The following is a 21,184-nucleotide window of genomic DNA, read 5'->3' as shown; positions in this document are numbered from 1 at the left end:
CTGAACCTCACCCTGATAAAAAAAAAAAAAAAAACAGCTCCAGACACCAGGAGGAAATTTTAGATTCCAGAGCTGTTTCATGTGCTTTTGGTGGAACTGATAGCCCTGAAGAACTGTTTTGCCCTGTTTTTCTTACCCGCTTTTATTTTTCCTCTCTCAGAGAAGAGCACCACCTCCAACAAGAATCCGTCCAAGCCTCCTGTCGTCTTGATGCCCCCTAAAGCTCCGGAGGACAAAACCACCAACACACACTTTGGTGTAGTCATACATGACAGAGGTAGGTCTGCAACGTCCTGTGTTGTTGTTGCCACAGCTGCTCGACTGTGTGCAGGCAATTTGTGTGGGATGTTTTTGAGGAGGTTCTGGGGCTTTCTGTTGGTTAGATAGTTGTTGTGGAGTTCATGACCGGACTGTGTCGAATAGACCTCAGAACTCTCCTCACAATGTTTAGATGTGGTCTGCTTTTCTTCTTTGTGCCTTGGAGTACAAACAGTGACACGACCGTTGACACCCTGTAATGACTCTTTGGATGAAAGATGCTGTAAGCAGAAAGCTGTGAGATTGTACACAGCTTTAGGGTCAGATCCGAGTGTGTGTATCTGTGTGTTTACTCGCATTACAAGCAGGCCTACTTTGCTGAAACTCACATTAGTCTTTTCACTAACCCTCATTTCTCTCTCTCTCTTACTCTCTCCTGCCCTCTCTAACTTTGTGGCTAAGAGCCCAGGCAGTAAGTACACATTCCTCCACGTCATGCCGTCTTTTTTTTTTCTTTCTCTGTGAACTTGTTCCATCCTTACATGAGTTGGGATGCAGTGATGACGGTTGCCAGTTCTCTCTGTGTATTTTTAATTGGATTCGCAGAAGTTTGCGAGACTTAAAGGGTTTTTCCTTATTTGTTTCTGCCCCAGTACCTGAGGCCCCCGATCGCCCCACCATCTCCATGGCGACTGAAAGTTCGGTGTATGTCACCTGGATCCCAAGAGCCAATGGCGGGTCTCCGATCACAGCTTTCCGTGTCGAGTACAGACGCGGTCGCATTGCTGAGTGGTTTAAGGCTGCGGATAATATCTCACCTCTCAAGCTGTCTGTGGAAGTTCGTAATCTGGAGCCTGGTGAGTTTTCTCTACATTCCAGTGAAGCATGACATGATTCATCATCCAAAGTTCAAGATACAAGTGTTCTTGAACTAAAATGATCATGTAATGCTATATGACTAGTTTGCTTATCTGTCTTCATCTTTATTTTAATCAGACAACAATAATCCAGATCAATGGTAACTCTGAGTCTATTAGTGACGGACAACTATTGGTCCAAAGTGTTAAAATCCTACTATCATTATCCTCAAAGCAATTTCAGTCAAAAACAACTGGACTGGTTGTTTGTCTAGGAAGACGTTTCACCTCTCATCCAAGAGGCTTCATCAGTTCATGTACGCATCTGACCAGGCTGGGACTGGTCCAACTAACTGGTGTTAACACATCCCACACCAGTTAGTTGGACCAGTCCCAGCCTGCTCAGATGCGTACATGAACTGATGAAGCCTCTTGGATGAGAGGTGAAACGTCTTCCTAGACAAACAACCAGTCCAGTTGTTTTTGACTGAAATTGCTTTGAGGATAACGATGACCTGGACGAATGAGAACATTCACAGGCCCTACTATCATTGTTTTGTGATGTAATTACTGCATCACAAGGTATAAACGTTAGCCAATCGAATCTGCTGAGCTCAGGTTTCATTGGCTCAGGTAGATACATCTGGCCCCTCTCCCATTCAGGCAGATTTTCAGCAGACCAGGACCTGGACAGATTAATCACAACCGTTTATCTCTTATGGGGCGGGTTTAAGACGATGACTGCCAGACGAGCATCATGCTAGAATGTAGTCACCTAACGTAGTTACTGAATTTATCAAGAGTAATTCAAGATTCTGTTACTTTATGTCAGAAACACATTTTAGCGTACGGTTTAGCTATAATTTGAGAAAGTTTGTGACCCACCCGCCATTTTTTTCCTGCTTCAAAAATAGTTTTAGGTCACATTTCAGTGCTCTGATTGGTTGTAGGTCTATCCAGTTGACAGTCATTTTGTCTGCAGAGTTGATAACACTCCTTGAAAATTGAAAATGAACTGAGAGGTTTCAGATTAATGCACATTTGGGAATTAGTCTGACAATGCCAGGCTAGAATAAACCCATCATATAACTAAGGTACTCGGAGAGTGCAGACCTCCACCAAGGCCATGCCTCATCTCATGAGGTTAACAGAAGAGAAAAATAATTTGTGTATCCGCCCTGTGATTCAGATTCTCTCCGAAATGTAATGAGTTCTTCGTTGGCTCATGCAACTCCCTTCCTCCAAGTCTCGTGAAAAAAAATGACATTAGTTTTTCTGTAATCCTTCTGACAAACAAACAAACTGAACCAAAAACCTAACCATTTCTGCCATGAACAAAGACTTCCACACCTCTGTAACATTATATTTCTTTCTCAGGGTCCTCCTACAAGTTTCGAGTCGTAGCCATGAACATTTACGGCGAGAGTCCTCACAGCATTCCATCAAAGCCGTACCAGGTACCACAAGCCAGCCCGCGCATCGCAGAACGTCCTGTGGTCGGACCTCACATCTCATCCACAGACGCCATCAGTGACACACAGATCATGCTGCGCTGGACTGTGAGTACAACATTGATATACAAAATCCATAAGATCCCTTCCTTACTTCCTTCATTTTTTCTTTTGTTCATCTTCATGGTTTTGGGTCATCGTCTGGAAATAAATCACTAAAAAGGAGTCAGATGAGGCAGATGACACAAGGAGTCTGATTTTATACAAACTTATTGGGAAGAGAAATAAAGCAAAGACCAACCGTTCTTGTCGACTTTCTGTGCAAAGAGGGGTTATCACAGATGTTTTGAGTGCGCTTCTTCCAGTTTAACTGCCAAATTAAGTGGTTGGTGGTGTCAGCTTGTTTAAAACCTGCCTGGTGACTTGTGTTTTTTTCCTTATTGGACTTTGTTGATGTCCTAGGTATAATGATTAAATATTAAGGCATGTCTACCCCTGTCTTATTTTTTGTTCTGAGAATTTACAAAACTGCATGCAAACATTCATGTCTTTTGTCAGAGTCTGACATGAGTCCAAGTCCAAATGTCAAGTCAACACGTACACGTATGCAGTAGCATACGATGGAGATACAAAAAAAAATACCTCAATGATAGTTTTAAGAACAGTACCTTAAGTAAATTACTTTTTGCCAAATCAGATCAGCCAGTGAAGCAATAATTTGGGTGATGCGTCTTTTCCAGCTGGCTCACCTGTATTTAATCTCCTGCTGGTTGCTTGGCAGCTGAGACTCAATCAGACCTTTAATTGAGCCGGGCTGATTAGAACTCTGCTTTAACAGAGATTAAGAGGCCCTGTCCATCTATGTTTTGATTCCACTCTCTTCAAAGCCATTTCTCCTCCTCAGTGCAGTTTGGGCTACAGATGGATGCAGATAGTTCCCCACATTTACTTAACCTCAGACAGTCTCATTATTTCCTGAACTTTAGACAGAAAGCGCAATCACAATCTTGCTTGCAGTCCTGTACATCTGCTGATAACGAGTCCCCCATTAGTTGCTGGAAAATTTCCTCTCTTTGTATAATAATTGCCCACCAGATTGCAGTAGTCTAACGTAATCTTTTTTCCATCCCCATCCAGTATAGTCCCTCGAGTAACAACAACACTCCAATCCAAGGCTTCTACATTTACTACCGACCCACAGACAGCGACAATGACAGCGACTACAAAAGAGATTTGGTCGAGGGTGAGTGGAATGTTTGTGTCTGTGTGTTTTCACTGCAGATTGAGTGTGTGGCTGCGGTAGATTGTTTGTCGACAGCCCCGTCCTGTCCCGGATGTAAAGCTCTCACTCCGCAGATAAACTGGGAGTTAGGAGGGTAATGGATACTCAGTGTCAGGAGTGGGGTGTATCGGAGAGGGGCATTTCTGCTGTTTGATTTGTAGAGAGTGCTGTCCCTGGGCAGCAGGGTTTTCTGAAATCTGTTTTTAATAGATGGTTGCTGTTGCTGAAATATGAGCCCGGCCAGAGGAGAGGGGCTCAGGTTGCTGGGTGGAATGCTAACAGTGGAGCCTGGTACAGGAAGGGAAGGAGGAACGTCCTTTAACTCCTCCCAACTTTTTAACATCTGAACGTCTAGTTTACCACAACGTCCTCTCACTGTCACTCAAGTGTGTGTGTGTGTGTGTATGTGTGTGTATGTGTGTGTGTGTGTGTGTGTGTGTGTGTGTGTGTGTGTGTGTGTGTGTGTGTGTGTGTGTGTGTGTGTGTGTGTGTGTGTGTGTGTGTGTGTGTGTGTGTGTGTGTGTGTGTGTGTGTGTGTGTGTGTGTGTGTGTGTGTGTGTGAAGAAATGTACAAACTTTTCAATCAGTCCAATGTCAAAGCCACTTTGTAAGATGCTAAATATAACATAGGCACCGGCCGTATCAGAAAAAACATATTGGCAAACACAAGACACAGACTGTACCAGTTTTTACCTGGATTGTCTCGTTTTTTTAAAAGATATGACCAGACATCATTGAAAGGATGTCCAGATGTGTTATTACCCACAAATCACAAACATCAGAGCTTACTTTATCTTTTAACAATGTAAGAGCCAATATGATACCAGAGTTTGAGTTTTTAAGTCCATATATAAATGAAAGTTCCCAAATGCCCTATATGCCCGCTGCAGCCACTTTCCCCCTCAAATAATCAATGTGTGGCTTGTTTAAAAATGCATATTTAAAATCTGTGATTAAGCACAAACGTGTTAACTGGTGCGTTAAACCTCTGCTTCTGTACTGACTCTAATTTATGGCGCAGAGAAGATATAGCTTCAGCAGCGGCTTTCTTTTATTGTTCCCACGTATAACAGTGCAAACAACCTTGGTTGCAGAGGTAGCACTGCATTGATTTTTCTACTCATATTAAACAAAACACTTTGAGAACACCATCTTATTTCAGCCTCATTTGCTTGAAATGTAGCATTTCCATTTTCGAGATTGTCCTCTCATCTGTGATTCCAAAGCGAGCAGCGATGTAATTGTGTGTGGCAGTGCAGCAGTCGTGTGTGTGTGTGGAGTGGGAATATTGGAGGCAAGCCAGGACAAACATGAAGCTGCCATATATGGAGCTCATCTAGAGTTAAGCAACCGTCTGGGCGCTCGTGGGACTGACAGGGTAAGAGAGAAGGGTGAGGGGAGCGAAGCAAAGAGGGAGAGGGGAGTGAATGGGAGAGAGTGCATGAAAGAACATGAGCTGAAGTGTGAGACATGAAGAGAAGGTAGAGAGAGAGAGGGGAATACTGAAAGTGAGTGTACACAGGATTTGGAGCAATGTGAGTCAACACCGGCTCAAAGAGGAAGTGATTTCTCACCTTTGTCCCCCTTTCTTTCCACCTCCCTCTATCCCACCCTCTCAGGTAAACACTGGCACATGATTGGACATCTCCAGCCTGAGACCTCCTACGACATCAAGATGCAATGCTTTAACGATGGGGGCCAGAGTGAATACAGCAACGTCATGATCTGTGAGACCAAAGGTGAGAACACTTACTGTACCGAACAAGAGATGACTCATGCGTCAACCAAACCTCCGCTTTATCAGAAGTCCAGGCATGTTCCTGCGAAAGGCTGTAACTTAAATGAAGGGTACGATCGCCTTAATTACACAACATAAATGCACTGAGTTTTATGAGACCCAAAACAATGGTGTGCATTCTAGAGTTTGTTACTGTGTTATTTTTCTTTGTTGCTAGAGGGTAAATAGTCTGTTCCGCATGTCCCCTCCTCCCTTTCTGCTGCAGCACGTCAGTCCCCGGGGTCGCCCAGCCAGCACCCCATCACCCCACCTTACTCCTACCCGCAGGAGCCAACCAGCCCGCCTGGAGGACTGCTGTACCTGATCGTGGGCTGTGTTTTGGGAGTGATGGTGCTCATCCTGCTGGCTTTTATTGCCATGTGTCTGTGGAGGAATCGCCAGCAGAACAACATGCACAGTGAGTTTACAAAGACAAACTAAACCCAAAGCATAAAAGAAGTATAGTTGCTGCTTTCAGTGCGATATTTTAGAAAATGTGTATAACAACCATCTGTCATGTGTATGCATGTATAATGTCTTTTACTGTAGTTCACTTTAAAATGAGTTTACAGCACCGGCACATGTACGCAGAGTTAAACCTACTTTAAGTTTCTCGTATTTAAATAAAGTTGGCCCCAAGACAGCATGCGTGTGTTCATAGTACATACAGTATGTGGATCCCATAGCGCTTGCAAAGTGTTTGCCATTGTTGGATGGACTCTTTGTCAGACCTTTTGGACAGGGGTGGATTAAGGTGGTAGTGGACCCCGGGGCTACTCTTTGTGTGGGGCCCCCCTGTAACTCATCTTGCTTTACCAGAAAAAGAGTAATTTAGTGCCATGATTGCATGCTAGGAATGTTACAAGGCCCACACACACACACACTTTGGGTGCACCTGCATACACACACACACTGAGACAGCCTTTAATATAAACAGCTACAGAAAAAGGCATTCACAGTGAATCTGCAAGCTGGTAATAACTTAAAGTTTTCTAAAACAACAGGTGAAACATCTGCAGCAGTACAGAACTATGCTGTGCTATCCAATAGAAATGTCATAGTGTTTGAAAACCAAATTGACCATATGAACCTGAGTAATGTGGCCATGAGGACTTCATGTCTTCTTTGTTTTTATGTTTCTTATGGGAAAAAAGGGGTCAAGAGTTTGCCCAATCAGGGGCCCTTGCACATGTGGGGCTCTAAGGTTGCAGCCTGGGTCAGCCTGTGCATTATCCATGCATGCTTTTGGGTTGAAAAACAGAGATTGGGTCACAGGTGCTGACTTTCTGTGTGATCATTTACTGCAGTTCACCATCAGGTGTATGATGGAAATATATTATCTGGGTTTCAGATTTGATGCCAAAACAATGTGTTTTGACAACTGTAAACACAGTTTTGAATAAATCCTGTCTGTCATTGTGCAAAATAAGCCTCCAAGTGCAGTATTCAATGTTGTCTTAACACATGCTGCTTTACAGGAACAGTCTAAAGTCTAAAATCTGCAATATTATGGTATATAGTCATCTGATAAAGATCAGATAAAAAAGATGAATAATCGGACAAATTTTCAAATTTCAGTATTTGATAAAATGTGATGGGAAAAAGGTAGTAAAAAGTGGCTCATCAGATGCAAAAAAAGAAACACTGGTACATTTATTTCCTATCAAAAAGGTTAGAAAGTGTGGGGCATAAAAACAAGAAAAGTAAACAATTTGTTCACTGATAATCAGCCAAACTTCCCCACTTAAATCTGTGTTTCTATGAGCAGAATAAGGTTGAATACCCAGCTTAGTCTGTAATTAAATAATACATTATTCTCGCTGTGATTAGTTCTTCCTTTAAGTAAACAAGATCAAACTTTCAAACATTTCCTAACCATTCTGCCTCTCGCACACTTCCTCTCTCGCTCTCTCTCTCTCTCTGCTGTAGAGTATGACCCTCCTGGCTACCTGTACCAGCCAGCAGAGATGAATGGCCATGTCCTTGAGTACACCACCCTGCCTGGCACCAGCCACATCAACGGGGGCGTCCACGGAGGCTACGGGCACAGTGGCACCATGTTACCCCAAGGGTGCCATCATCTCCACCACAAACTGCCCAATGGCTTGGCGCTGCTCAACGGCTCCGGCAGCCTGTTCTCAACCAACCACCCACACGGCCACGATGGCACCCTAACCCACAGCACCCGGGACTGCGAGCACTCGCACCCCCATCACCACCATAATGTGAGTGCTGCACTACAAAGTACTCCAAACCCAAAGACTGGATGCAGTAATCATATCTAGGATATAAGAGTATTAAATGAGCAAGTATGCTATTTTACATCAGCAGCTGCAAATCCACTTTGGTTTGGCTAAATCCAGTGTGTGTGTTCTCTTGTCAGGGTGGAGGCATGTACACAGCTCTTCCCCAAACAGATTCGTCGGACTGTATGAGCTGTCAGAACCTCTGCAACAATAATAGGTAAGAGAAGAAGTTTGGGATTTTATTTTTTAAGTAATCTGGCAATTTATCGGTGTTTGTAATCAGAATAAAGTGGTCAGACAGTTAGACAATAGTCATCTTTCCATTCACATATTTTGATGAACATTTTGTATCTCATTAAAAAAGCTGAATGGAAACGGCAAAATGAATTCAAACTTCCTCAACTGTACAAAAAAGGTTTCATGCACGCTTGAGGTGGTATTGCTTTTGTCGAAAAAGAGTTAATGAGCTAAGCCAAATATTCGCTGAATAAACTCTTCTGTGATATTCTCAAAACGTGTCTTCGTCTCTTGACAGCATTCAACACGGCCAATACTAGCTGACATGAAAGAACAATCAAACCTTGCCCACTTTAAACAAATTATGGAGGACCTCTCTCCATTTTTCTCCTGTATATGGCTTAGATCGCCAAGGCAACTTGATTTGTTTTTGGTTAGCAAACCTCTACTACTTCTACTCTGTTTCCTGGCGGTTGAAGCCATGCATAGCCCATAGCGCCAACTTCTGACCAAACTACTCTGAACCAGTTGATGAAAACATGCTAATTTGAGGCTCATTTGATTCAAGTTTCTTTATTTGCAACCTTTCTAAAGTTTGCTTAAAATTGACCTGACAATTGAATGGAAACCCAGCTACTGTAGTTTAGTCATGTATCTTTTCTTTTACTTACTTTGAAGGGACTCTAGTGCATAATAACCCACAGCTCGATTTTTAGTACCGGAAAACTTTCTGAGCTGCAGCAGCACCTTGGAAAAAATTGAAAAGGATGAGCTGGATGGATATTGCGCACTCATATTTCAGATGTTGCTGAGTAAAAGTGTACACACGCACACACACACACACACACACACACACACACTTCCCCTCCTGCTAGTCCTGTTTATGTACTTACGGGTCCCCAGCATCACAGTTTACCCTGTGTGCACCCAGCCAGCAGACCTAATGAGCCCTGTGTTTATTTACCTCCGGCTGCTGGGAAAAGAGGGGGTGTGGTCACTATCCAATCATGTGCCGATAGAGGAAAGCTGAGTTCAGGGAAACGTGGTGAAACTCTCTCCGTGCAACCGTCTGCGTTGGGGAACTTCAATGAAGAGCAAAACCACAATATGTCACATTTATTTAGATGCAGTGAGACTGGACCTTTAATCTCCGGTTGAACTGTTGAAAACACTTTTTGCAGCAGTGTGAGAGTGCGCCAGTTGTGTTAGAGCCTCCATTGTTTCATATATTAGGGTATTAACACAAGGGTTTTCTGTGTCTGGTATAAAACCCACAGATATCTGCAGAGTGGATGAACCAGAGCGCTGTGTTATGATGAAGAAGCTGAAAGTCGTCAGTGGGGGAGCCCTCAGCAATGCACAGGCACCTTAATAAACAAAGTTCCTACTTTTCTTTCCATCTCCCTCTGTCTCCGTGCAGATGTTACAACAAGACCAATGGCTCTTTCTCCAGTGGCACTCTGCCTTTAATGCATCGCGTGGCGCCATGCCAGCAGGACGGTCTGGAGATGGTACCTCTGAACCAGGTTTCGTCGCAGTGCCATGGCCCCGACAGCCATATGCACTATGGTGACCAGGGGGCCGACGCAGGGTACCAGCCAGAAGAGCATAGGGAGTCCTCGCCCTCACTGCATTCCTACTGTCTGGTTGGGAACAATGAAAACTGTCCAGCGGACAACACTGGTGAGACACATTTCTATACCAAATGCCCACAATATCTTTCCAAGTATTTTGTTCTTTTCCTCCTCCACCACGTTTTTCTTTTTCTTCCTCTTCTTTCCCTCTGGAGTTTTCTCCCTGCAGGGACACAAGAGAGAACTGCCATTTCTCACTGTTTTGTTGGCAGTTATTTATCTCAGTGAATGTATAATTAGAGGAACTTTTTGGTTAATCTTTGAATTAAAATATCGAAAAGTTCAATCAATTCAAAATGATGAAGGTGTAGAATATGAAATTTATATTTACAGATTACTAAATCGACTGCGCACCTCATCAGCTTCAGTTCATTAAATCATTTTATCCTTGTGTATTTTTTTTGTTTCTTATTAGTGTTTGGATATTAGTTTTTAATGATAATTGTAAAAGAATAACGCAGACAATATTACACAATCAGATAGACTTTTACAACCTATATGTATATGCTACTTATCAACCATATACATCATTGTAATCTTAAGCTCAGACTGTTAAATTAATAGTTTGATATTTTGATGACATTCAGGTGAGAATATTGATACCACACTCGTAAGTGTCCCATAAATATAAGGCTACAGCTTAGCTTAGCATAAAGACTGAAACAAATCTAGCATCACATCAATCAATCTTAAAGTCTTGTTGTCACCCTGAGGTTGCTAAGCAGCCAGAGGAGACTCCAGGAAGTCACTTCTCCCGGCCAAGAAAAACTCTGCCCGAAAACCTCAATGTGTCATTTTTACTTGTCCACATTAAACATTTATGATATAACATGTTCATTTATCATATTCAAAGGCTTAAATCTTTGAACAGAGACAGGCTAGTCTCAATGCTAAGTTAAGCTAACCTGCCTTTGGCTCTAGCTTCATATTTACCATACACAGTGGTAGCAATCTCTTCATCTAACTTTTCACCAGGAAACAAATAAGCTTATTTTCCAAAATGTCAAACTATGGTTTTAGCTAACAAAAAAAAAATCAGGGAATTGAAAACATTTACTTTCAGACCGGCATGTTTCAACACTATTGTGAAATCCAGCTCTGATAGTTGTTCTTCTTCCTCATTTATATCATCACCAATCCATGTTGTATGTAGACAAACTATGCAACCTCACCACAAATTACACTGTGGCCCTCTCCAGAATCTGTTCTTGTCTTTTCTAATATGAAGTGTAAACCAAAGACTCTCTTCTTTCTCTGTGCAGCTAAGGAGGAGTTGGAGTGCATGGACACAGAGGGGCCTGTGGTATGCTGGGAGAGTCTCGGCCTGCCAGACTTGGACTGTGACGAAAAGCCCGGGTGGATCTCCAGCAGCAGCCTGGCAGGCGAGCTGATCCAGCCCAGTCAACAGGAGGTCTGAACGCAGCCCACACAAACACTCTCCTGCAGCGCGGAGGGTTTGGAGGAACCAGTCAGAGACTGGACGTGAGACAGTGTGGTGGAAATACCACAGCAGAAGAGGACCAGCGATGGGATAGTCAGAGACACTGCATGTTACGGTGACAAGGACACAAAACGTTGGATGGACTGAGCTGAGATGAGCTAAGTGTGAAACGAGAGACTACGAGAGACCGAGAGCAAAGCCAGATGGAGAGAAATGCAAAGAGCAAAGGAATCGTTGCTCAAAGACAGAAACTATATCCCACTGGAGGGAAGACTCTCATAAAAGATCAAAAACTCTTGAGATGACTTATTTATTTTTTGTAGTAGTGAAATATTTCATATGAATGTATCTGTTTTAAAGTCAAAAAGTTTGTCTTTTATATTATTTATGCCTTTTGGATGAGAAATACTTTTTATTTTTTGTTGTTTTGTCCCTCTGTGTTCCACTCAAGTGTGGAGATTAGCAATTGTTTGTGTAAAGTTTTGTAATAATATAAAGAGAAGATATGGAAGAGTAAACAACGACCCATTTTCAGTGTCTTTCCTCCCCTCCTTCATGTGCAGTGAATGATTGCCATAGTGAATTTCCCGGCCTCAGTCCAAACCCATCGATACATCTGGCAGGCCTTTGATGTGGCTCTGTGATGGGCTGTTCCACTGCAGTGACCCCTGAACGGGGTGAACACTCCCTTCACTGTTCAGATTAAGGCTGCTGCTCTTTGCTTCAGTGAATACTTGATAGCTCATCACTTTACGCAAAATGCACTGTTGCTTTGAGAGCACCGTTGACCTACTGGCCCCAATCTGTTAGAGAAGTGGAGTAGTTGCATTAAAACGGAATACTTCAACCTCAATATGACCATTTCTATATCAATTACCCACGGAGTGTTAACTTCATGAAGAAAACTTTGTTATTGTCGCATGCCTCCGCGGTGAACAGAGAACGTTAACACTGTGGAACAGTTTGAAATGTAGTTGCAGTCATCGTGTGACTGCCACATGTGACCTTTGGATTTAACGTTTTGAAACTGAAACAAAACTACATGGTTAGGTTTAGAAAAAAAACATAGATTATCACGAATGAGTCAAAACGTAACAATGTCACAGACGGAAGTTGGTCCTCCTAAAAATATCACAACGGACTTTGGGTTTCAAACAGGGCACGAACACTTAACCCCTGTGTCAAAGTCCAGTCCCAACCTGTTATCGCTACATCACTTTACTTCCTGATTTGCTCCTGTGATAATTACTACCAACACCAAAGGGACCGCTTTATAACAAACGGAAATATGGGTTGTTACAAGCAGTTACCTATGAGGTTGTTTCTTGGTTACAGACAATCTGTTTTGCAACACTTCCGCACTGCTCATCCTTGCTCTGAACAAGTAGTGCGCCCGTTTATGCAGAAGTGTTTGCATGTGTTTGGGAAGTGCTGAGCATAAAACTGGATAGACAACACTTGGATTATACTGTACGGTTTATGTGAGATTTTGTAAACTGATGTCTTGCTGTTAATAACATTGAGCCCATTTTCTTCAATGCATCAAGACCTTTCTCTTATTTTTGAGTCTCCGTTCACTGTGGAGGCATAAAACAAAGTTTTCTTAAAGAATTCCAGGCAACATTCTGCGAGTAGCTGATATGCAAATTATTATATTGAATGAGCATTCCTTTTAAACGTGAGCGGCCCTTTCAGACAAAGAGGAGAACTCGAGTTAAAGTTAGCATCAATGGCAGAAAATGCTCCATCTAGTGAAAATGGCATCCTCTCTCATCAATATGCCGTTCTTGGTGTTAAAGGGTCAGTTCATCATATGTTTTTTCACTTATACCTGACAAAGCAGATTGTTGTATCAGTTGGCCCAATTACTGAACATCGATGTCTGTGGATGATCGGGGGTAAGGGGACATTGTTTATGGAAAGACACAAGGCTGTACAAACAAAATTAACAAACAACAAACAAACTCACCATAATTGTACTGGGCTGGAGGCAGAAGCTTGAACATGTGAAAAAAGACCGTCTGCATGGCTGAGTACCACAAGCGGCAAAGTGACAAGATGGTGGACTTAACCCTTTTAAAGTAATCTGAAATTTGGAAGAATGATTTTTTTTTTAACTGAAGGTTGAATTGCCAGTTGGAGCTGTTGACATGCAAAGTTTTCAGGTGTGACTTTAATATCTTGCCGGGCTGTGGTATATCAGAAATAGATGGAGGGTGAGTTGAGATGAGTAATTCTGTCGTCAAAAATCGCTGCGTGATGCTCCTGAAGTGAAAACACTGCACATAACTCATTCATAAAAACAGTTAAAAGTGTGCTTAGGTTTCAGCCTGCATTTGAAAACCCATTTTCTGAAGGCTTAAACCCTTCATTGGTTTTAAAATAATCTCCATGGTGTGCTGGCTGATTGGACTTGATAGGATTGCAGTAGGCAGATGACAGGGCTGGCCCTGCTTCACTGAGGATGACTGTGGTGTGGGCTTTCCATGCACGGTGCCTGTCTGCCTGTGTTTGCGCCAGAGCCGGCTGCCAGTCCTCGGGCCCTGCCTCGCCTGGCATCTCTCCTCCCCATGATGGTATACGGGATATTCCTGGCACCCGGATTTACTCGCTGCTGCTGAGGCGTGGCATAGCCTCTTCCGGCTGTTATTTTTAGTCTTGATGAAGGCTGGCGGCATTTGTTCAGTTGACTTGACTTAAACTCAGTTCTTTTTAAGGAATAGCTGCTCAGTTTCTCAGCCTTAAAACCATGAAATGTGTCACATACACTGATTTTATTTTATTTGTGAGGTGTGACTCAAAACCAAAACTTAAAGTGACTCACAGCGTGATGGGAAGAAGTGGCCATTCTCTGCACAGTTTCATAAAGTTTCCTGTCGTCTTTTATTTTATTTCCATGCAGAAGCTCAGTTGAGTGTCCACTATGATTCCCCTGCTGCCATTAGGAAGAAAAGGGAACAAAACAATGGAAAAGGAAATGAAGCTGGAAAGGAAAGAGAAATGGTCCGGGGAGGGAGAGGGGATGCTGACAGATGCAGGCTGGGCTGATGAGGAGAAGATAAGGGCAGGGTTGTCTCTAAACGAGCTGCTTCTCCATCTCCCACGTCTATCAGTCGGCACTCTCCCTCAGCCCTGCCCTGCACCCTCTACCCACGCAGCTACTCCCCTTCATTAAGGAGCCCATGGGAACAAGAAAGCTCATTGTCTGCCCTGGAATTTCTGCCCCTTGCTGCAGAGCCGACCTGTTAACGCCAGTCCCTCTCCCCTCCGCCCACCATTCTTCCTCTCTCTCCCCTCTCCAGCACACCCTGAATGAATGCAGTTCTTATGAATCTGGCAGTGTGGTTAAGTTGCTTGATTCAGCCCCCGGCGATGTAATCCTTGAGATGTCACAAACCACAAGTGAGAAGCATGTTGTGGTTGGATGAACTCCAATGGTATTCCAGTGGGTCCCTGCAAATGATGAGCTCATATGCAGAATAAGGCCTATATGTTCCCTCAAGGACATCAGCTATTTGTTTATCAGGCTTAAGTCTTGATGCATGAAGATGCCACACTTGCTGATGTAACGACAACATTTTTAGGCTGCACCTGTCGCATAACCCTGTCTCATCTTCATCCCAGCTGAATCCATTTAACTGCCCCCATTTCCTCCCTGTCAACAGACCCCAAATATCAGTGTGATCATACTTCTGTGGATCAATAATGATCCTATTGATCACGGATGGATTGCTGAACTTTGTCTACCAAGCACAGGCCCAGGGGCCCAATTGTCAAGGGCCTCTTGGCCTTCAACTGCAAAATGTCACTCAAAGAGACACATACCGACCACAAAGTGATGCAAAATGACCACAATGAGACACAAAATGAATACAAAAAGATACTAAATGACATTAAAGAAAAAAGAGAGCGACAAAGAGACTCACCAACCACAAACACTAAATGACACTAAATAAACACTAAATGACCACAAAGTGACACAAAACAACCACAAAGAGACTCTAAATGCACAAAACTACCACAGAGACACAGAACAACCAAAAAAACAACTAACCAAACATTGTGTGTGTGTGTGTGTGTGTGTGTGTGTGTGTGTGTGTGTGTGTGTGTGTGTTTGTGTGTTTGTGTGTGTGTGTGTGTGTGTGTGTGTGTGTGTGTGTGTGTGTGTGTGTGTGTGTGTGTGTGTGTGTGTGTGTGTGTGTGTGTGTGCGTGCGTGCGTGTGTGTGTGTGGATGTGTGTGTGTCTGTGTGTGTGTCTCTGTGCGTGTGTTGCTTCTATGCAGAAGAAGTGGGGCCTTTTGTATGTCTGTGCCCAGGGGCCCATTGTCAGTTAATCCACCCACACTATTGATGACATGCAGGTGGGACCCGTTGACATGAACTAACTCTCCGTATGAAATGGGTGGTATTCATGAGTCAAGAGAAATTCTGGGAGCCATACTTGGTGAAGGTGTTTGCAGCCTCGAGAGATGCTTTAACGTGCCACGGCCTCTCAGTCTGTTCAGTATGACACACACAGTAGTAAAATAACGTCTAATGAAAGAAGAAAACCCTGCAGGGTGGATATTAGAATAATAATGAGCAGTATATTTCAAGAAAAAACAAACAGAAAATAGTCTTGTTTAATGAACCTGCTATCCAGATGGTTTTAATAATCAACACAATACAAGACTGGTTAGGTATTTGAAATGGAAACCTCAACCTCAGGTCCTCATGGTGTCACGCTTTGTAAGTTTATATGGCTACCAAGACTGCAGGGGACAATGGCAGAGTCTTTCCCTGATCAAAGTGGTTCAGTGTGTATTGCAGTCCAGTCTGGTGATAAAAAGTCTGTTCACCCAAATGATGACAAAACATCTCTTCACTCTTAGCACTTGGTATTTAGCCCTGTAGTTTTGGCTACATTTGCCAGGTTTTGAGTTACCTGTTGCTAAGATTTCTGCCTCCATCTGAATACAATGGAGGTGAGTGGAATTGTTTGTGATGCTTACAGAATGGAACATTTACCTTTAGAAAAAAACCATAGCAAAGTGCCTATCCAGAAACAGCCTCACTGGTAGTCTGGATTAACCACAGAACACAAAGACAATGTTTTTTTTGGGCAATTTCTTTGCTAGGATGTAATGCTGATGGAAGTGTACACAGCAGGGTCTGTGGATTTCAAAAGGACTTTGTTTTGTTAATACATATTGACTCTTAGTAAGACTCTTAATATAAAGTGACCAGATTTCTGAGACAAGATGCAGAGACATTTTTGGTTCTGAGGCGTAAAACCTCCAAAACACGACCAGTATTAAGTCAGTTTCATATTCAACATTCATTTGATATTCAGAATAAAAAACTATTATGCATTTAAACCATTTCATTAAAATAATGTCACAGTGAAAACCGGGGACAGTCCCCATGATCTATCCCCGGCTGCTACTGTCCCCGGAAGCTGCGGGCGTCTGGTCTCTCTATCTTAATAGTACATTTGGACTCACAATAAGCAGATTAAATTGGATCAAATTTTGATATTAACACAAGTCATTTTGCTGGGGTTGTGACGCTCGAGAAAAAAAAAATCCACTGAATTACAGACGTCCCTTTTGCCATGCAAGTCAGTGGGTGAAAGGGTTTTGGGGCCCATGGCATCACGTGATGGACCTGGTAGTTGCAGTTCCACTGTTTGCCTGGCGCACTTCCCGGGATCCTGGGTCCTACACTTCCCATAATGCAACTCTATGTTTTTTTTTGTTGTGCTTGGTAAACACCCCCATCTTTCAAGTCTTGTACTTTACTGTTTTCACAGGTTGAGTAGTTTAAAATGTTTATTTTCTATGGTGAAATTCCATCCGCCGTTATTGTAACGCGGTGGGGGCAAAACATCTCACAGACTCAGATCCTGAGCAATTTAAACTTAAACTATCTGCAAGGCTAGAGATATGTTTGAGAATATGTTTTGGTGAATTTGGATGACCTGAGTGTTGAAAGAAGATTATTTGAAGATGCACAGGCTTGCCATGAATCTTAAAAGTAGATATTAATTCAGCACAGTTTCAAAGTGATGAGACTTCAGTGATGAGACTCAGAGAGTTAGCGTCAGTCATCCTCCACATCCAGCCGGGTGAAGTAGAAAGTTATCCTTGCTCCTTCGTTTGTGTCGTACAAAGCTTGGCAGGTGTACATCCCCTCCGCATCCCTCTGAAGTTCTTCTATGACTAAAGCAGAAGTGTTGACCGGCACCTGCATGTATCCCAGGCTGCTGGACTGGGACTGGAGCTTTGGGCCTTGTCCGTAGTTGTAAGCCACTGCTACGTTATTATCAGTCCCTGGTTTTGTGAAGCCCCAGATGAAGATGGTGGGCATGGTGGAACCACAGTCCAAGGTGACTGAGCCTCCCACTGTTGCTGTAGCATTGGAGCGAATGTATTCCACCTCCTCTGGGTCAAGTATCTGCAGAGCTGTAACACAAGATGGCCTGAGTCAGTTACTATTACTGCAAGAGAACAAAAGCTTCCGGTCTTTTCTACACATCAAGGAAAAACGAAAAGCTCAGTATTGACAGATGTTTATTAGTAACCATCTTCACAAAACTTTTACAAGACCTCACAGTTCGTTGGGAACGGACTACGTCAGCTCTTGAGGATGAGCAACACATAATTAAACACACTCACAGTTTATCTGCCTCTGGTATATTTAATAGATCACATTTTACGACCCTCCCTCTGGCTGTGCTTAGCAATTTGAAATAATAATGGCAGCAGTTTGCGATCAAGAGAAAATCTACTCGCCTCAACTTGTCTCAAACTCAACATCTTTGTTGTTAAAGCTAGCACAATGATCTTTTACCTTGCAACGGGAAAGCCAGCCAGCAGAGGAACAAGCAGAAATAAGGAATCATCCTCAAAGTCCCTGTGGTGCCACAAAGCTTCAACTGGATATCTCAAGTCAGGAGGCTATTTCAAGCCTATCACAGAGGTGAACGCGGGTCTCTTCTCCAGTCCACACTGCTGTACACGCTGAGAGTGACTGAGCTAGGCTGACGGACTGACGGGGAGAATTCTTTCAAAGTACACTGGATTCACTTTAAATTATTCATCAATGCGGCACCTCACGTCTCTCCAGCTCTTCACTCATGACTTGGCTCATGGCTAGACCTGAGAGTGAAAGGTGTAGGGTGTCAGGATGATGCCATCGCTTCATATATTATTGAAGCCGGTGGAGATAGCCTTTTTAGAAATTCCATCATTTCCAACATGAAATGAAAACCAGGGTCCGGCGAGGACGGAAAATCGACTCATGAAGGCTCCCTCGCGAACACATGCCAGTTATTATTTACCCAATGGAAGGCATGCAGCCAGGATAAAATCACAGCTGATTCACAACATCTACTGATAACTATAGTTTGCATGACTCAGTGGACAGCATTGTGTCATCTCTAAGCATAGACATGTGTGAATCCTGGAAGCATCGCACATAGACACTCAAAAATGCATGGGTTTTTGCATAATTCAGGTATGCATATTGAATCCTTAAATGAGTACAACCGTGCAAGTATCTCTTGGAATGTAAAATAAGGCTCTGTTTAAACTAGATTTGGGAGGAGACAAACAGTCAGTATCATTAGTGGTGCCACGTTGAAGCCACCAGTAACAACTCTGATGTTTGGGGCTGTGAGCAGCTACAAAAGAGGCTGAAGCTCAGCAGTGCTGCCCTGCAAGCAGCCCATAAACCTGGTCCCACTGGAGGCAGCTCCAGACTGAGGAGAAGGATCTAATTAGAAAGGACTTAGCGTTCAGCTCTTTTGAAGGGGGGGAAGAGGAGGACTATATTTAGAAGGCTGTTGGAAGACAGACAGATGTAATAAATGCAATATAAAACAACATGGTTTCTGAGGGAAGATTGGACTGGGAGGTGACATTTTTGTCAGCAAAACACTGTCAAGCTAGTAGACACATTGCGCAATAATGTTTCTTTTTTTTTTGGATAATTTTTTTGATTGATTTCTCAATAATGATAATAAAAAAAAGTAATAATAACTCTTTAACATAATAATTATGGGTTACTATATACATCACAAACATATAATGGAATCACATGCCCATACAGATACACACAGACAGCAACCCAGAGCCCCTAATCAAGCCTCGAACAGCACTACCCTCAAAATCCAATGCTCACAAAAGTGGCCGGACCATACAAATAAAGTCAATGTCATGAAAAGTTATTCATTAAATAAAAAAACCCCATCCCTCCCACCCACCCAAAGGACCCAAAGAAGGACCCAGAGATGGCTACAATAATGATTTTAGGTGATGATAGCATCACGTTTTCGGGTTTGGCCTGATGTCAGTCAGCTATAATGTTTCTGATAAAATTGCCGATAGGTATGGTGCAATGGTATATGTATAAAAGACCAAAGCAGCAACAATAGAGGAAAACAGAAAAGAGTCAGGAGACTGTTAAAGTCGACCTTTTTGTCTGTCATATATTGAAATAATGTCGATTGTTCATGCTAAACATGACCAAAATTTCAAATAATGAGGTAAACATGTTAATGGGTAACCAGTTTAACCCCCCATGAGCAGATCTGTTCAGGATACAGACTGCTGCCAACGTCTACTTTTAGACAGTTTTTAATACTTTCTTGGTGGTCTGACATCAAGCTTTCACAGATTTTCAGAGAAAGTTATTTGCTCCGGGAAAAGCACACCAGTGACGCCCACAAACAGCTACTGTACCCACAGCTCCGGTAGAACGTGGTACTGTTTACTACATGTGGCTACATGCTAACAAAGCTGTAATATTGGTTGCTTGTGTTGTTCATTTCTCCCTAATTTCGTATCACAATCCTGCTGCAACATGTCTGGTTGAGTTGTGTTTGGTTTAGAATGCTTTATTTGTGACTTTTGACAGTAGAAAATCCCACTATACACTTAGTTGTCTTCTACAGAGATAGAGAGCAGAATAGCAGAGCGGAGACCAGGAAGTGCCTGATCAATCAGAGCAGACTGGGCTTTTTGGGAGCGGGGCTTAAAGAGACAGACTCTTCAACAGAGCGTCTCAGACAGATGGTGCTGCACCCAAAAATATAGTGGTTTTTTTTTTTTACACTAAAGCATGTTTGTGTTCTAGTAGACACACACAGAGAAAGACAAGACGTTTCCGAGGGGTTAACACATTTGGGAGAGTTTCTTTTGGAAAGAACTTTCATCTTGTTTGGGGCAGCTTTAAATTATTGCACCCCACTGGCCAGCACCCCAGGGTATATAATAGACATGGCTCACAATTCATGTTATTAACTGAGAAGGGCAGCACTAGGCATCTTAGCCTAAAGCCCACCATTCCATTAGAAACGCTTTAGCTTTATTGTATCTGATCTGAATTAGGCCTTTACATAAGCAATACAATTATCCTCAGTATAATACATTCATTTTAAAATGTAAGCCCATGCCAGTGCAGCTAGGCTGCTGCAGGACCAAAAGATTCTGGAGATTTCACGGTGTATCACAACATTTTTTATTTCCTTTTTTACGTGACTGGGCCTTATTATAGCGGCTTTTTCTACTGTCAGGAGTACATAGAATATAGAAATGTATTGTTCGGTGGTGGGATTTTGTAAATCTAAAATTATTAGTGTTACAAATTGCTTATGTGCCACATATTGTTGTGGCCATTGGTGTCTTGCCCTGTTAAAGAAAGTTAGTTGTTGGTTATTAATTGTAGGGTTAAAGGTTGTCATCTGGTCTACCACCTAGCACTACCGCTGACGCAAACGTGACAACACTATTGTGCAGATGCTGCAGAAGCCTGTAATGTCACAGTTATGATAAAGGAGAGAAAGAGTATTTTTCAATATTTGGACCTGTAAGTTCTGTTCTGGTGGAGTATGAGCTGACCAAATTCTTCATTGGTGAAGTACTGCAGTTCTGCACACAAGGGCCTGCCACATCTGTTGGCTGCCTGCCTGATTTGCTGCCTAGCTGCTTGCAACTTTCACAACAACAAAAAAAATTGGG

The 21,184-nt window shown here is 42.8% G+C and overlaps 1 protein-coding gene across 1 annotated transcript in view; it reads left to right on the top strand.

The window, feature by feature from the left end:
- Positions 1–11,686, top strand: part of cdon (cell adhesion associated, oncogene regulated) — a 33,852-nt gene extending 22,166 nt beyond the window's left edge. The window contains exons 10-19 of the mRNA XM_083914075.1: positions 161–277; positions 912–1,115; positions 2,493–2,674; positions 3,704–3,809; positions 5,468–5,587; positions 5,852–6,043; positions 7,555–7,850; positions 8,009–8,088; positions 9,529–9,791; positions 11,005–11,686. Of these exons, the coding sequence (XP_083770201.1) occupies positions 161–277; positions 912–1,115; positions 2,493–2,674; positions 3,704–3,809; positions 5,468–5,587; positions 5,852–6,043; positions 7,555–7,850; positions 8,009–8,088; positions 9,529–9,791; positions 11,005–11,159 (1,715 nt within the window). The 3' untranslated portion in view covers positions 11,160–11,686. The remainder of the gene's footprint in view (positions 1–160; positions 278–911; positions 1,116–2,492; positions 2,675–3,703; positions 3,810–5,467; positions 5,588–5,851; positions 6,044–7,554; positions 7,851–8,008; positions 8,089–9,528; positions 9,792–11,004) is intronic.
- Positions 11,687–21,184: the final 9,498 nt, after the last annotated feature.

Source organism: Echiichthys vipera (assembly GCF_963691815.1).
Source record: "Echiichthys vipera genome assembly, chromosome: 5".
Classification (NCBI taxonomy): domain Eukaryota; kingdom Metazoa; phylum Chordata; class Actinopteri; order Perciformes; family Trachinidae; genus Echiichthys; species Echiichthys vipera.
Note: the sequence above shows the minus strand (reverse complement) of the source record. Positions and strands in the feature narration are given on the sequence as shown.